The sequence below is a fragment of the Pimephales promelas genome, chromosome 8 (genome assembly GCF_988280905.1).
Source record: "Pimephales promelas chromosome 8, fPimPro1.hap1.1, whole genome shotgun sequence".
In the NCBI taxonomy this organism is placed as follows: domain Eukaryota; kingdom Metazoa; phylum Chordata; class Actinopteri; order Cypriniformes; family Leuciscidae; genus Pimephales; species Pimephales promelas.
The window spans coordinates 805,024-821,693 of record NC_142776.1 but is presented as its reverse complement, the minus strand read 5'-3'; the positions used below and the strand labels follow the sequence as shown (position 1 = coordinate 821,693).

General features: G+C 41.1%; 2 protein-coding genes across 2 annotated transcripts; both read right to left on the bottom strand.

Annotated features, from left to right (window-relative positions):
- Positions 1-1,370: 1,370 nt before the first annotated feature.
- Positions 1,371-9,173, bottom strand: sack1fb (scaffolding CK1 anchoring protein Fb). The gene is made up of 4 exons (XM_039656624.2): positions 8,616-9,173; positions 4,845-5,009; positions 2,424-2,545; positions 1,371-2,344 (listed from the first exon to the last, which is right to left on the bottom strand). The coding sequence occupies exons 1-4, from the start codon at positions 9,078-9,080 to the stop codon at positions 1,690-1,692; spliced, it is 1,407 nt and encodes a 468-aa protein (XP_039512558.2). The 5' UTR covers positions 9,081-9,173; the 3' UTR covers positions 1,371-1,689.
- A 1,153-nt stretch (positions 9,174-10,326) lies between these two features.
- On the bottom strand, positions 10,327-16,100 carry grap2b (GRB2 related adaptor protein 2b). The gene is made up of 8 exons (XM_039656569.2): positions 15,938-16,100; positions 13,372-13,468; positions 13,174-13,265; positions 12,001-12,120; positions 11,735-11,894; positions 11,095-11,148; positions 10,954-11,022; positions 10,327-10,865 (listed from the first exon to the last, which is right to left on the bottom strand). The coding sequence occupies exons 2-8, from the start codon at positions 13,447-13,449 to the stop codon at positions 10,689-10,691; spliced, it is 750 nt and encodes a 249-aa protein (XP_039512503.1). The 5' UTR covers positions 13,450-13,468; positions 15,938-16,100; the 3' UTR covers positions 10,327-10,688.
- Positions 16,101-16,670: the final 570 nt, after the last annotated feature.

Below are 16,670 nucleotides of genomic sequence, written 5' to 3'. Positions count from 1 at the left end.
AAACTTCTTGTGGTCACATAAAACTGGCCATGACACACACACACACAGATCCGGCCAAAAATGTCACACTGAATAAAAGCGGAAGTGCATTTCTGGTTGTGGCAAATGACGCACGTCATGTGCTCTTGTGAAGTTTGTGAGATCGTAGTGTGTGTGTGTGTGTGTTTGTGCCAATCCTTGATATCCTGAGTCTGAAATGCTGCCCTAAATGCCCAGATCTGCCAGCAGAGGGCGCCCGAGCCCGTGTGTAAATCCTTGTGCCTTGTCCACACACACACACACACACACACACACTGCTGTCTTTGCTCTTACACTGGTCTACTTACATAACATAATTTCCCCTTTTTGACCCAAGTGTTCAAGTAGGCGTTAAGACTGCAAGTGTGTGTAAAACTTTTGCTTAGGCTACTCGATGGGGCACAAAATCACCTTTCTTTCCCATTTCTGACATTCAGTTTGGAGTTCAGGAGTTCAACTGCCATGTGATTGGTTGATTAGATAATTGCATTAATGAGAAATTGAACAGGTGTTCCTAATAATCCTTTAGGTGAGTGTATATTGTGGACAGTAAGGTGTTGTGGATAGCTCACCCAAAATAAAAATGACTGTGTGTGAAAAAATTCAAGTTTACAGAGTTTTAGTGTCAGTACTACAATATAATGTTGAATATAATGTACAATAATGCAATGGGGGAATATTTGTGAGGGAATATGACAAATGTCACAATATTTTAAATATATCTAGTCAGAGTAAAGCATATTCACCTAAAATTAGAGCCAGGCCGATATATCGGCCGGACGATATTAGGCATTTTCCATAATATCGATATCGGCAGTTATAATGGCCGATAAATGAATATTTAAAAAATAAAATAAAAACGGACGAAACACGCTTCAATCATCTCTCCTTGGCCTGTTATATTGAAAAAAATGTATGTTTTACAATTTGCAGTATGATGTCATCTATTGCTAAATTATGGCTCATCATAGACTAAAGCTAGCTAACGCCACTATCATCAGTGGAAGACCGCTAACGTTAACATTAATGAGCTTGGAAACCACAATGCACTTTTTCTGCCTAAATAAAGTAATGATTACTGTATTTATAACTCGCATATCTCTAGTTACAGTCCCTGCATTGTAAAATATAAGTTATACTTGCGAGGAGCGAACATTTAGACATAGAGAAAAAGTATCAAACGTATCTTGTGCAGGAAAGTTAGCTTTTCTTTTACACGTGTGTGAAATCCAACAATATTTAATAAAAAAAAAATACATCGGATTTTAAAACCCCAAAATATTTGTATCGGTATCAGCCTTCAAAATCCTTTATCGGTCGGGCTCTATCTAAAATAATTCTGTATTTTCAGCTTCAGAATCATGAATATTTTTATTCTGGTGTCTCTTTTGTCCTTCATTGGGTTTCAGCACCAAGTCCAATACTATCCATTTACACCCACAATAATACCAAATATATCATTTTAATCAGCAGTACATCTTTTGTTAACCTTTTATCATATGTCTTGAAGCATCACAGTAATATCGTATCTTGGTATCGAATCGTGACACGAGGGTATCGTTACACCTGTAAACACTGATCATATCAACCACACACACACACACACAAGTCTAAAGTGAGGTCAGTCTGTAAACACGGCACAGATGCACATGCTCATTTAAAGGATAATCCTCATTTCGCTTTTTTAAAAAAGCTCATCAGTCCTCTCTTCTTCTTTTTCCCAGTGTCCTCCGAGCTCGGATCCGCGGGGAGTGTGTGTTTGGTGTCCTCCGAGCTCGGATCCGCGGGGAGTGTGTGTTTGGACTCGTCGTCTGGTGTGTTTTCCTCAATCACAGCTTCACTGGCCTCCTTCTTCTCTCTCCTCCACCACGACCCCTTCGACTTCGACTTCGACAGCGTTTTGGTTTTCTTGCTCGGCTTCTTCTTCCCGGTCTCGGAGGGAAGCGGCGTGAGGTTCTCCAGCTCTTCCGTGGGATTCTCGGGATCGGGCGCCTCCATGGTGTTCAGGAAGTCCTGCATCTGCGGCGCGGGTCCCGGCAGCTGTCCCAGCGAGAACAGGTACTTGGGGTTGTGGTATTTGTGCGCCGGCACTTTGACGTCTCCGAGGTTCACCTGGAATCGGGAAGTGGCGGCTACGGGGCGTTTGGGAACGGCGGCGCGGGACAAGGTGTTGGTCCGAGGCTTGTCGAGGTGGAACTCCTTAAAGAGGTCCAGTTTGTCCGATATGGCGTAAAGTTCTCGGAAATCGTTATCGTAGAAATCCAGCACCTGTCCGGACATCACCGTGATCATGTTCCTGTCCATGCGGGAAGACGTCCAGGAGAAACTGCAGGATTAACACACAGCAATCAGTATCAGAGAGCACACACACACACATCATTAGGAGAGTATACACACACGCTCACCTGTACGTCCCGAACATGACTTTATCGCCGTCGATGAGCATGTACTTGCTGTGGACGTTTCCCGGGATTCGGCCCATCGACAGGTTCAGGCCGACGGCCTTTACGCTCCGAGTGCGCACGTTCTGAGGAAACACCAGACGTTAAAGGAGTCGTTCACTTTTGAAAAAACTTTTGCTGATAATTTACTCGCCCCCGTGTCATCCAAGATGTCCACGTCTTTCTTTCTTCAGTCGAAAAGAAATTAAGGTTTTTGATAATAAACATTCCAGGATTTTTCTCCATATAATGGACTTCAATGGGAACCAAACGGTTCAAGGTCCAAAAGACAGTTAATAACAGTTTCAGATACAGCTTTAAATGTCTTTAAACGACACCAGACGATGAATAAGGGTCTTATCATGCGAAACCATCGCTTATTCCAAAGCTTATTCCAAAAATGTAACTTTTCTGAGGACAAATGCTAGCCTTGCTCTATTCTGTGAGGCGCGTTTGTAACGTGAGTAATACGTAATTACGTTCAAAAGGTCACGGGCGACGTAGCCAGAAGTACAGAGTCAGAGTGTTTACAAGTTGAACGCATAGGTTGAACGCGCAAACTAACTCAAACGCCGTTTACAAAAAAAGGAATTAAAAGGTAAAACAACGATGTCGGACGATTTTGATTCTGTACTTCCGGCTACGTCGCCCGTGACCTTTTGAACGTAATTACGTATTACGTGACGTTACAAACGCGCCTCACAGAATAGAGCAAGGCTAGCATTTGTCCTTAGAAAAGTTACATTTTTGGAATAAGCGATGGTTTCGCATGATAAGACCCTTATTCATCGTCTGGTGTCGTTTAAAGACATTTGAAGCTGCATCTGAAACTGTTATTAACTGTCTTTTGGTCCCCATTGAAGTCCATTATATGGAGAAAAATCCTGGAATGTTTTCATCAAAAACCTTAATTTCTTTTCGACTGAAGAAAGAAAGACATGGACATCTTGGATGACACGGGGGTGAGTAAATTATCAGCAAAAGTTTTTTCAAAAGTGAACTACTCCTTTAAAGTAAACCAATCGCCATTCTGTCTTCTACCGACATGTATCGATTCAGAAATTTCAAAAATCGATTTTCTCAAGTGTTACACTTCACAGTATACTTAAAGTTCAATATTCAATGTAAACACAGTCTGTTATTTCCTATATAGACCATTTCGCAAGATGTAAACAACACTGGTCCAGAAGCACTTCCTGTTTCAGTTTGTAACTGTTTTCTTTATTTCACATGTAAAGAAAACATCTTAAAGATGTTTGTTTAACTTTTTGATTCAGTTTTATATGTTCTGTTGGTTGTATTTTATCCCAGCTTTTATGTAGTGTTAAAAAACTGAAACAGGAAGTGCTTCTGGACCAGTGTTGTTTACATCTTGTGAAATGGTTGCATGTGTAATATCTGTGTATTCCTTCTTAAAGGGACAGCAGCCTAATAAACTGATGCCACGGTTTCATTAATGTTAAAAAAAAAACACTTACTGCTTTTGAGTGAATCAGTTTTTTTTATTTTTAATATGAAACACTTCATATTTAAAGGAGTAGTTCACTTTAAAAAAAAACTTTTACTGATAATTTACTCACCCCATAAAGTCTGTCAAGTCAAATGAAGGTTTTTGATGAAAACATTCCAGGATTTTCTCCATATAATGGACTTCAATGGGAACCAAACGGTTCAAGGTCCAAAAGAGAGTTTCAATGCAAACTGTTCAAAGGGCTTTAAACGACACCAGACGATGAATAAGGGTCTTATCAAGCGAAACGATCGCTCATTTAATAAATAAATAACAAAGTTTAAGTTTTATAAGCTCTGTTCTGTGATGCACGTTCGTGACTCTCCTGCATCAAAATGAACGAATCTTTTTTTTTGTGTCATTTGGTTCATTCAAAGAACGAAATTAATGAGTTGACTCAGGAAAAGATTTGTTCATTTTGATGAACAGGAGAGTCACGAACGCGCATCACAGAACAGAGCAAGGCGAGCATTTGAGCTTATAAAACTTAAACTTTGTTATTTATTTATTAAATGAGCGATCGTTTCGCTTGATAAGACCCTTATTCATCGTCTGGAGTCGTTTAAAGCCCTTTGAACAGTTTGCACTGAAACTCTCATTTGGACCTTGAACCGTTTGGTCCCCATTGAAGTCCATTATATGGAGAAAATCCTGGAATGTTTTCATCAAAAACCTTAATTTCTTTTCGACTGAAGAAAGAAAGACATGGACATCTTGGATGACATGGGGGCGAGTAAATTATCAGCAAAAGTTTTTTTTAAAAGTGAACTACTCCTTTAATTCATGCAGTGAAGACTAAATAGTTTTTCATTTTTCACATTTGATTATTCGATGTGTGTGGAGGATAAGCATCATCTGGGAACAGGCTCCTGTACCTGCAGCTCCTTCGCTCCGACCTGCATCCGGTTGCACATGTCGAGGAAGTGCGGCGTTCCCAGCTCGTCCAGCACGATGTACACGGGAACGCCGCGCTTGGACGCCTCGAACAGATCCCGCAGGATCTGCAGGTCGGTCAGCAGGTCCATCACGATCGCCACGACCTGCACACACACACACACACTCTCGTCTGCAGTGATACGGCGCGGTAAATAAACCAGGAACAGTCGTGACATCATCTGCCTCTGACGACCCGGAGCCTCATTATAGAACAAGCTTCAGTGTTTCGGGTTTAAATAGGAAATGTGACGTTACAGGAAAGAAAAGTGAACAGGGAACGTTCTGTCAGAGTCATGAACAAACGTTCTTCCTGTAACGTTAGTAGAGCGTTCGAGGCGTTCGTTTGAGTTATCTGGCCTTTACAGTTTTTTTCCAATTGCTAACACACAATTTTGCAAACTAGTCTGGTTTTATCAAAATACTGAACACAATTCACAAAACCACACACCCAAACTGCAAAATACCTCATATATCCTGCATAATGAAACTACACATAGCATTATCAAAATCAAACTTTTGCATGAACTGGCACACACTTCATTCATATTACCAGATTTTTGCCTAAACAACTCTGGGCATCATGAAAAGCACTCCTATCTTTAGTATGTTTTGCTATAATACTAAAATATGTATCAGATTGTTCACATGCACAGAAATATTTGCAGACACACACAGTTGCTGTTGAAACTTCTGTATTTTTTCACCACAGTAAACGTATGCACAGCAGAAATATTTACATGGGACTGAAAAAAAAATTACTTACAAAAAAACAGTAAACTGAAAAAGAAACTTCCAGAAAATATATTACGGTAAAAAAAAGTGGCAAGTTTTTATAGTGCTTACATCCTGATTGAAGTGTTAACAATTAACCATTGAGGTGTTTGGCCAGATGGCACATGTAATCGGCCAATTAGTGTCATTTTGCATGGTAGTGTTTAGAAATGGCAAACATGTGACTTTATGTCTTATGCAGAGAACTGTGTTCAGTGCATTTAAAAAGGGGCATTTTGAAATGCAAAATGTGTGTAAAGCAGAAAATGTGTTTAGACTTTTGGAAACTTTTTGCTCTCTGTGTGTCCGTTTAAAGAATTGTGCTGTGCATGTCATTTTAGTGTGTTAGCGATTGGAAAAAACTGTAATAATGTTCTCAAAACATAAACATTATTCATCGTCCATTGAATGTGTTTTAAATGTAACTACTTGTTTCAGAGCACATTCAAAAGTAACGTTCCCGTAATGTGAAGAATCAGCCAGAACAAACAGTTTACCGACGTTTGTAACATCCAGAAGTCTTAATAGGAACGCTACAAAAATGCTCTTAGAATATATTTAAATGAAATTTTGAAATTTGAAATTTAAATGAAATATATTTAAGTGAATATTGTCTTAAATTCTGGTTTGTTTCTCACACAAAACAAAACAAATATAGGCTATACACGATTTCAGAAGTCTTTGCAATTTGATATAATTCATGGCCTCGGCCCAGAGGAATAAAGTGTGTGTTTCCAAATCAGATGAGTGTGTGCGAATGCATGTGTGTATGGGAAAGTGCTTGTTTGAGAATAATATGTGAGTGTGTTTGTGTGAGAGTATGTGTGTGTGTTGAGTGTATGGGAAAGTGCGTGTCTGTGTATATGTGAGAATGTGAGTGTGTGTGCAAGTGTGTTGATCTGGATTTCAGTTACACACACACACACTGAAACTATTGTCTGTAAATGTAAAGCTGATTCACACACCCAGTTCAGAAGAATTTTCTCCACAGCTTTCACTTTCTCCTTCCCACTCTCTCAGTTTTCTGATTGGCCAGCGGACAGTGTTTCACAATAAATGAACGTGGAGGAAATAGGGCATCTTTATCTCTTCATGGGTTGTTGTTTATGACGGATAAGATAGAGATCGAGCAGAAAGAGAAAGTCCCTCTGTGGAATCTGGTGCGACTCGTCTGTGAAGTTCCCGGGAAATCACCAACACAACAACATCCATTCCACCGACATATCAGCTCTTTATTAAAGGGTGTGTCAGATTTCATTAAGGCAGAACGCATCATTTCCTGCTCAGTGATTCAGTGTTCAGAAGAATCATTCATCAAGTCTGAACAAGATCTTAAAACATCCAGCAGGAATCCTCCGGAGTTATCGCTATACCTTCAGGACATCTTACGAGCCCCTAAATATCAGTTATTAACTAGAATGTACGTTTCCAGAAGAAAATGTGAAGTGGTGCTTGCAGTGGCAAAACTCACCGCTCGGTTGCTAGGGTGTGGTACAGGATTGCATACGAGCCAACAACCATATCTGTACTTTGTTCTGGGGCTGAGATATGGCTTATTCACGTTGTTCAGGTGGTTGCTAGGGTGCTCTGGGTGGTTGCTAGGCAGTTGTTAAGGGTATTTTGCTGATTGCGAGGGTGTCTTGATTTAGATGTGAACCACCGGAGGTGCAACTTTACCTGACATGTTCAGAGTCGGCTAATGAAAGTGAAGATCATAGTGACGAGGAATCCCCTTATTTAGCGCGTAATCACAGTTTAATCTCTCATTTTGATCATTTTGCAAGTATTATCTTAAAAGTATAGACCCCTTTTCAGTTGGTAAACATGGTGACGTTTTTTTGTGGGCGGAGCTTAGGTGGAGGCAGAACGATCCCTCTGGCCGCTTCACTAACGCTAGTTAGCAAGGATTGTTAGCTTGTTTTTAACAATGAATTGAGAAAATCTGATATTATCTTAATGTGTAAGGTCACTCAGTGTCCAGAACCGCGATTGTTATTTCCAAAAGTTATTTTTAACGGACGGAACCAGATTGGCCGACCCGTAGCCGCCGACACGCTCACTCAATGATGGACGATCTGACAGGATTAACGTACGTTACCTCGGTTGACTTCTACACCTACCTTATAGAGAAACCGATCGTAAAGAGAAACTGAGGGCATATAAATCTTTAGATGCCTATATGGTCCTGTACAAGACTTGTGTGTACGATCCGCAGTTCTGCCGAGTCAGCGCCGAGACCACGACAATGTAAAGAGTGACATTACGGTGCGATTTTAATGATGTGAATATTTTCTAGAAATAAAAATTCCAGATTCAGCATATTCATTTTTCATCAATTCTTGCACCAAACAACACAACAAGATGACATTTAATAATAGAAACAATAATTTAAGCTCCTTAGTATGTAGCCGAATCTGTGCTGTTTATTATTGGCCACCTCCAGTTTTCACCAGCGAGCGCCGTGACGTAACTGTGACGTCGGCGCAAAAGGGGTCTATAAACACTGAGCGATAAGTTGACTTAAAAATAATTGAGGAAACCTGCTGCCTTAAAATTATTGCGTAAATAAACTTCATGCTTAATCGAAGCAATTAAAAAATGTGGAATTGTCATGTTCACAAATAACCTATTTTTTATTTATTTATTAAGCATCACGGTTTTTAGTAAATAATTTTGCAGGCAACTATTTTACTAAAAAATAAGTGAACTGAACACTTTAGACTTCCGAATAAAAATGTTTTAGAATGAATGACGTTTTTGTGCTGAACGTTGAACGAACGTGTTACTGGGAGTCAGAAGTTTGTTCATAACTTGGACAGAACGCTCCCTGTTCGCTGGGTTATACCGTAGCAACTTGATTTACTTTGATTCAGAGTCAAATGACATGATATATCAAAATATCCATAATTCTTTAATAGTATAACGATGGCTGACCTGACCTTGCATGATTCCTGTATGAGTTTGCGGACCACCTCCTTGATGTGCGGGCTGTTCTCCTTGGGCGGGTGTGTGTACACAGACACTCGGGTGACCCCTTTGAAGAGCCCTGATGAGGGCCAGCCGAGGTCCAGTGGAGGAACCGCAGTGTCCGACTTCTGAGGCCAGTATGTGGAGCGCATCGAGTCGCTCGCGTCGCGTTTCGCTCGGTTCTCCGACGCCCCTCCATCGTCGTCCTCGCGCTGATATTTGACGAAGGTGCTCGTGATGGTCTTGATCTCCCGCGCCGACAGAAAGTCTTGGCTCTTCTCGTCCTTCAGGAGGGTCTTGAACGCGCCGTCTCCGTGCTCGAGGAGCTTCTCGAGGGCGGCGCGTTGCTGCTCGCTGTAGTAGAACTGGGGATGGGACTCGGGCACCGCGGTGGGCATGAGCCCGTCCTCAATACACATGAGCTGCGACTCCGCCATGACGCGACGCGACGCGACCTCCTGCTCGCCTTCACGCGCTCGGAATGCGGCGCACCTGAGCTCGAGAATGTCTCACCTGAGCTCGAGCTCGCGGGCAGGTGTGCTCTGCGGGTGGGCGGAGTTCACGAGAAATACAGCGCTTGTAGGGCAACTTTCTTTGAGTATGAAAGACTCCAACATGAGGGTCGGGCTTCATCAAAGGTTGAGCGATATAATCAGGACTAAGTGTTTGTATTTGTGTCATCTTGCCTTTTGGCCATTGTAAAATGTAGAAAAACAAACAAAAGAAAAGTTATTAAAAGAAAACTGTGTAAAAAAAAAATAATATTGAAAAAATGAAAAAAATATTCTGGTCGAGCCCAGGTAAATTAAACAAAAAGAAATGGAAGATCAGAAATGCAATACAATTGAAACTCAATTCAGCCTGATGCATGCTCGAGTTGATCAGCAGCTGATCTTCCTTGATTCAGATCTGATCTCTGTGTCTGTGTGTTTCCATCCGATCATAGACTGACATCAATCGAGATGAAACGTATTTGCTTTTGTTCAGGATTCGGGATGTGATTTTCGGACAGACTTTGTTTGCTTTGGAACAGTGTTGGGTGTAACTGTAACATGTATTTAATTACTTTTCCCTTGAAAATGTAAAGTAAGGGATTACTCTTAATTTATCTGTAATTTAATTACAGTTACTTCTGATGTAATTGAGGTAAATACTGTGTATAGATCAATCCGATCTCACAGCGATTCGTATGCATATTATGAGGTGTCTAAATATTACGGCCGCACTCGTACAAATTCGTATGAATTATTGTAAATATGTATGAAAAAAGTGTGAAATGTCATGAGATCAGACATAAAACAATAGTGGGTTTAATTTTAAAATGTATTGTCTGATGTTAAAGTATGTTTTTATAATGTAACCTTCTCCTTGGTCTGTTTAAGGATAATTCATGCAATTTTATAGTATTTATTTGAAAGAATTAAAACAGATTCATGTCTATCCTTGTATTATTCAGCTGGTTGAGATTGATATGGGATTTTGACAGTAATTAGTAATTAAAAGTAATTAAATACTTTTTAGAGAGAGTAATTAGTACAGTAATCTAATTACACTGTTGAAGAGGTCATTAGTAACTAGTAATTAATTACTTTTTTAGAGTAACTTACCCAACACTGCTTTGGAATAACATGCACTAAGGAAGTGAATTCTGATGGAAAAAAAAAGTCATGACACATTTGCATGTGATTTTACTGTAAATATGAATGTATTTATTACTTGGATGAAGATCATATCTCAGGAACATTTCATGCATATCCATATTTCGTCCATATCTAGAGGATCATAACAATTCATAAACTTGTTTGTGAAACGGAACATGCAATTATTTTTTTTTCCAAATCGCTCTACAGGAAGACTTCAGCTTTACAAGTGTGTGTGTGAGAGAGTGTGTGTGTGCATTCATGAAAAGATGAAAAGTGTTTCTTAACTGCACAACTGTGAATGTATGCCTATTATACATATGGACAAAACATTAATATGCAACATTAAGACAGAAGACCAGAGGAATAAAGGGATTATTAACGGGACGTCTGTGTTTGGGATTCTCACACCGGATTGGTGTAGTTGACTGGGAAAAGTCCGATTCTACCGTGCAAGAGACCTTTCCACCAGGAGCGATCGGACTGATCTAAAACCTCTATAAGATCTCCAGCGCGGAAGCTGAGCTCGTCTGCGTCCTCAGCAGTGAAGTCATACACAGCCCGAACCTGCAGCGCAGACGCCTGCACACACACAGAGGAGAGAGGGTTACGTGTGTGTGTGTGTGTGTGTGATGGGTAGGGTTAGTGTGTGTGTGTGTGTGTGTTGCACCTGTGCTGGCGGTGAGGGCTCGGGCGGGCGAGGGAACAGCGGTGCTGGTGTTCTGTAGTTTTGTCTCTCCTGTAAGAATGAGAAGATTTCAGGCTGAAGCTCATCAGAAGAATGATGTCACATGATTGACAGCGGCTGTACCTGAGAGATGGGCGGAGCTTCAGCAGACTTCCTGTGTGGGAAATCAGATGGACTCTGAGAGAGAGAGAGAGAGAGGTGGTTGATTATGATTCGACTTTTCTAACTCTAGTTAGTGTGTAATGTTGCTGTTAGAGGATAAACAACATCTGCAAAGTTACAACACTCAGATTTCAAAGCAAATGGAGATATTTTCTTTTACAGAAATCGCTTTTTAAGGACTACAACGAACGGCTGGTAGGAACTACACAAACTCAACTAATCATTGAGAAATGTCCTGTTGCTTCTCCATCTTTGTGTGACTCCGGTTTGAACACTAAAGGCTACAAGTTTTTGAAATCGTAAGTGTGTGGTAATCCGAGTTCTTGAAGCCCCGCCCCCTGTGGCGGGAGCAGCAGCTCATTTGCATTTAAAGGGACACACACAAACAGCGCATTTTTGCTCAGCTTTAAAAAGTGACGTTTTTAGCATGCTTTATCTGTGGGGTATGATCATGATGCTTGAGTCGTCTCTGTCGGGACGTTGTTAGGTGGTTGCTAGGGTCATCTAAGTGGTTGCTAGGGTGTTGTTGGGACATTGTGTGTGTAGTTTCGAAGACTCCTGTAGTTTGAGCTCAAGCGTGTGTGTGTGTGTGTGGACTCACCCGCTGCTCTGTGAGCAGGAACACGCGGCTCTGCTTGGAGATGGAGGTGTGTGTGTAGAACTCCACCAGTGTGTTGAGGGAGCTGAAGGTGTCGGTCCACAGGTAATACCGACCCTGCTTATCCCGCATCACCTTAAAGTGCTGCACATCATTCTCATGTCTGACACACACACACACACATGTGAAATTATAACACATATGGACATTCAAGCCAGGATTCAAGAAGACCTGCATGATGTGTGTGTGTGTGTGTGTGTGTGTTGTACCTGACTGAAATGGAGAATTCTCCAGGTGAACTCTGGGAGCCTCTGATGAGGAATGATCCGATTGGTCGAGGCATCAGCTGATCCTGAGCAGATTGACGACTGGTGTTCTCCTGATACCAGCTGCAGAAACACACTTTAATATATATATAATATAACATAATATATATAATGCCACAGTCTGAAATGTGCTGAAGAACAGGTGTGCGGTTGCTAGGGTGCTGTGAGTGGTTGCTAGGGTGTTTTCGGGTGGTGGCTAACCAAAGTCAAGAAGAGCCTACCCCATGCCATTTAGTTATTTATAGTTTGAACAGAAAATGTTTGAAGTAAAGTGAGATATAATGCTTTAGTGAATGTTAATGTTTCCTAAAATGATGAATTGGAGACGCTTGAAATTATAAAAAAACAAGTTCTCCACCATTTCGATGATTATATTTGGACACTTCCCCTTTTCATCAGCTCTCTGACTCATAAAGCTTGACAATAATGCTCATGTTTATTTTTTCTATTCTGTTGAATTGTTGTGTAAAGTGAGACAGAGCCTGTGTTAACTCTGTCAGGTGGTTTGGTTTATTAATGAGTGTTTGCCCGTCGATAACACTGTGACGCTTCCGCCTTGTTTTTAACACACTTCATTTTTAGCGTGGGTGTGCGAAACGTTCAGTCTCGGTCACTTCCGGTTATTTGAGCTGCTCAGAAACTGTCCGTCATGCTGCTCGATGAGGCGTGTAGTGGAAACTGCTTTTCCAGTTGTTAGGGGTTCGAACACGAAGTGCTGCAACTCTATTGTAATTGTAAGTGCAACCGTAAGAGCTAGAGACTTAAAACCTAGCCAGATGGTAGAACTCAATTTGGGGACAACCTATCAGTTGAGCCCGACTGGCCCATAGGTGGCGCTACAGCAACCAAAAGTACTAAGCTGCTCATAACTCCTAGAACGCTTGACTTAGAATCAAGCCAAGAATCAAACACATGCGTCATAACATGCTGAGGAAGCATGCAAAGTCTCATGAAGATCGGAGCATAGGTGGCGCTATAACCGTCAAAATGCTTTGAAATCCATATATTTCCGATGGTAAATTGCCTGTTTTGGTTGTAAATGGTATTTTCCAGTCAGTCTGGTAATGGTTTAGAAGCAGAGTCACTCTGGTAATGGTGTTTGGTGATGTTGGTTACCTGGGGAAGTGGATGTTGATGTAATTCCGAGGAACGAATCCTTCCATCCCGTGGATTTCTGCTCTAAACCAGTCGTCGTTGGTGCCTAAAATCTACAGAGGAGCATGTGATGGTCAAACTCACTTCAACTCAGATGGGTTCAGTCAGTTGTGTGTGTGGACGTGTGATGCACTTTTGTAATATATAGGTCATACACACCTTGATAATATCTCCCTTCCTGAAGCTCAGCTCATCCTCTGCTGTGGCTGAGAAGTCATATTTCCCAGTCGCCTCCATGATGGAGACACTTCAGAAACTAGAAGGAGAAACAAACCACCTGTCAATCAAATATCACCCAGCAAACCACCTGTCAATCAAAAATCATCCAGCAAACCACCTGTCAATCAAATATCACCCAGCAAACCACCTGTCAATCAAATATCACCCAGCAAACAATCTGTCAATCAAAAATCGCCCAGCAAACCACCTGTCAATCAAAAATCATCCAGCAAACCACCTGTCAATCAAATATCGCCCAGCAAACCACCTGTCAATCAAATATCGCCCAGCAAACCACCTGTCAATCAAAAATCATCCAGCAAACCACCTGTCAATCAAATATCACCCAGCAAACCACCTGTCAATCAAATATCACCCAGCAAACAACCTGTCAATCAAATATCGCCCAGCAAACCACCTGTCAATCAAAAATCATCCAGCAAACCACCTGTCAAACACCATTCAGCAAACCACCTGTCAATCAAACATCACCCAGAAAACCACCTGTCAAACACCAGCCAAAAAAACACCTGTCAATCAAACACCATCCAACAAACCACCTTTCAATCAAACATCACCCAGCAAACCACCTGTCAATCAAACACCATCCAACAAACCACCTGTCAATCAAACATCACCCAGCAAACCACCTGTCAATCAAACATCATCCAGCAAACCACCTGTCAATCAAACATCATCCAAAAAAACACCTGTCAATCAAACACCATCCAGCAAACCACCTGTCAATCAAACACCATCCAGCAAACCACCTGTCAATCAAACACCATCCAGCAAACCACCTGTCAATCAAACACCATCCAGCAAACCACCTGTCAATCAAACACCATCCAGCAAACCACCTGTCAAAATAACATCACCCAGCAAACCACCTGTCAATCAAACACTGGTCGTCACACTGTGAGCCAGAGTAAAAACTCCCACTACAGATCAAACCACATGAAGGAGAAAGTTCAGGACCTGACAGGCAGAATTTTCATCATTTAATGAATTATCGCTTTAGATCCTCAGCTACGAAATACATGTTTTTGTAATGTAATAGGATTTCAAACTAGCTCATCATAACTGATGCATTTCGCGTGACTTTTCTTGCTTGGCTTTATGATCGGATTCCAATCAGATATGCACAAAATCGTATGTGTCCTGACACACTTATGTATCGATCAACCAGGTTTATTTTAAAAATATTCCTTTTTTCAATAGTCCATTGCAAATAGCCTACTAAATTTGTACTATCTTTAAATATATTAAAAGTATATTAGCATCATGCTTTTAGCTATTTTCACAACACAACTTTAAACACACTTAATTGTACTTTAGTGTAATGTTAAGTAATAAACCCTAAAACTTTAAATGTTCTCTCCCAGGCAGCAACACAGTGTCGGATGTGGGCCGAATCTGAGCCGAAACTATATGTTGCTGAGAGGGAACGTTCAGCAATAACCTTTTCATAACTCAATGGGGAAAATGTTTTTAGAACATTAGCTTACATGATTATTTGCTCTGTTAGATCTGTAACATATGTATTTGTTTTGTGACAAGAGCATGATGTTATGATGCCTTGTGAAATATGCAGTTGTGACTGAAATCCCCCAGAATGCCTCTGCTCGTCTGAGGTTTGTGCTGTAAAGCGGGTCATTGGAGGCCTATGGTAGTTGCTCATGTTTGAGGCTCGTTTCTCTCACCTGTTTCCGTTTCTGCACCACTGCAGATGCAGGCCTGCAAAACTTCTCATCTCATTTGCCTATTGGTGTTTTAGCTTTCTGATCGTAGGCAGGTTTGCTTCACCAAACACACATGTGATCTGAGTTTAAAACCGGATTCTTGCACAATACCCCTGAAAGACTGTTGACAGTAAAAGACACTTCATATTCAGTCATATTGTTGATTTGACTGCACTGATACTATCAGAGGAGAACAGACTTGAACTGAAATGATCTGATAAAAGACTTTTTACAGCTGCTTACAGCAGGAATTGGGTTTGTCTCATATTTGATGAAGTTTGCATCATTGATTCAGTTCTTTTCATGGTTATTACTGTGTTGAGACAATCTAAAGCGCTGTAGAAATAATGTGTAGAAAGCGGGGCTAGTTGTCACACCAAACTAAGTTGCTCATTAGGTTTGTTTTCAGTTTCATTTCATTTGTTTTATTTTATTCTTTTAAAATAACAAAGTATTAAACACACATCATGACTTTCCACCAAATTTATACGTTCTGACAACTCAGTTTCAGTCCAAATCGTAAGATACTGACTCTTGTCTGATGCCAAGTGCTTTCATTGTGTAAAATAATCTAAATTACGTTTCATAAAACAAGCATTTGTGGACGTTCAACTCAAAATCTGATATAATTCAAATAGATGAGACTGTGTATCTATAAAACACTTTTATCAAACATATAATCTTATAAGTTACTCTCACGTTTCCTTCATTTTAACGGTGAGCGTTCAGAAAGAGACACTGAAGAGAAAGATCGTTGTACTTACAGCTCATGAAAGGATGATCGGTCTGTCGTCTGAACCGTCACGATGTTTCAATCACCGGCAGCTGTGTGTGGACTGAAATGTTATTTTGTAACGAGGAAGAACAGAAGTCAAGCTTATCTCGCACTGAACAGGACACGCTCATGCATGACTGCAAAAAGGGGAAATAGAAAGTGTAAATCATCTTCCCCTCCCCTTGCGCAAGCACACACACACTCTCTCACACACACTGACTAAAAGTGTCATTTCCTGTTGAATTTGGGGGAACCGCTTGGGGAAAACATTTGTTGTGTTGAGCTATTTCAATTACTTTTGATTCACTTTTTTTCACAGCAGAAAGTCTGTACGTTTTGCCAATAAACCCGATTTGCAATGGGAGTTGAATGATTTCGATTCCAACTGTATGAGCGAATGGGAAATAGAGAGGAGCTTGAGGACGATGACTCTAGCCCGAAGCCCTCATCATCACGGGTCACCACCGGTTCTACTTAAGCTAAAGATTTCACTACCGCTGGTCAGGATCAGTTTTAAGTTTTCAGTGTTGTGGAAAACACAAGCCCAGCCTCCCTCTCCCTGCTCCTCTGCACAGATCTGTCAGGTCTTTGGCCCCTTCAGTCCCCTGGCTTCGCTGTTGGATTGGCTCTGCCTTGGATCTGCTGGGCACCAGCTCTGCGTTGGTGTGTGAATCCCCTGGCTTTACTTCTGGCCACCATTCTGTAACTCCACCTTGGCCCAT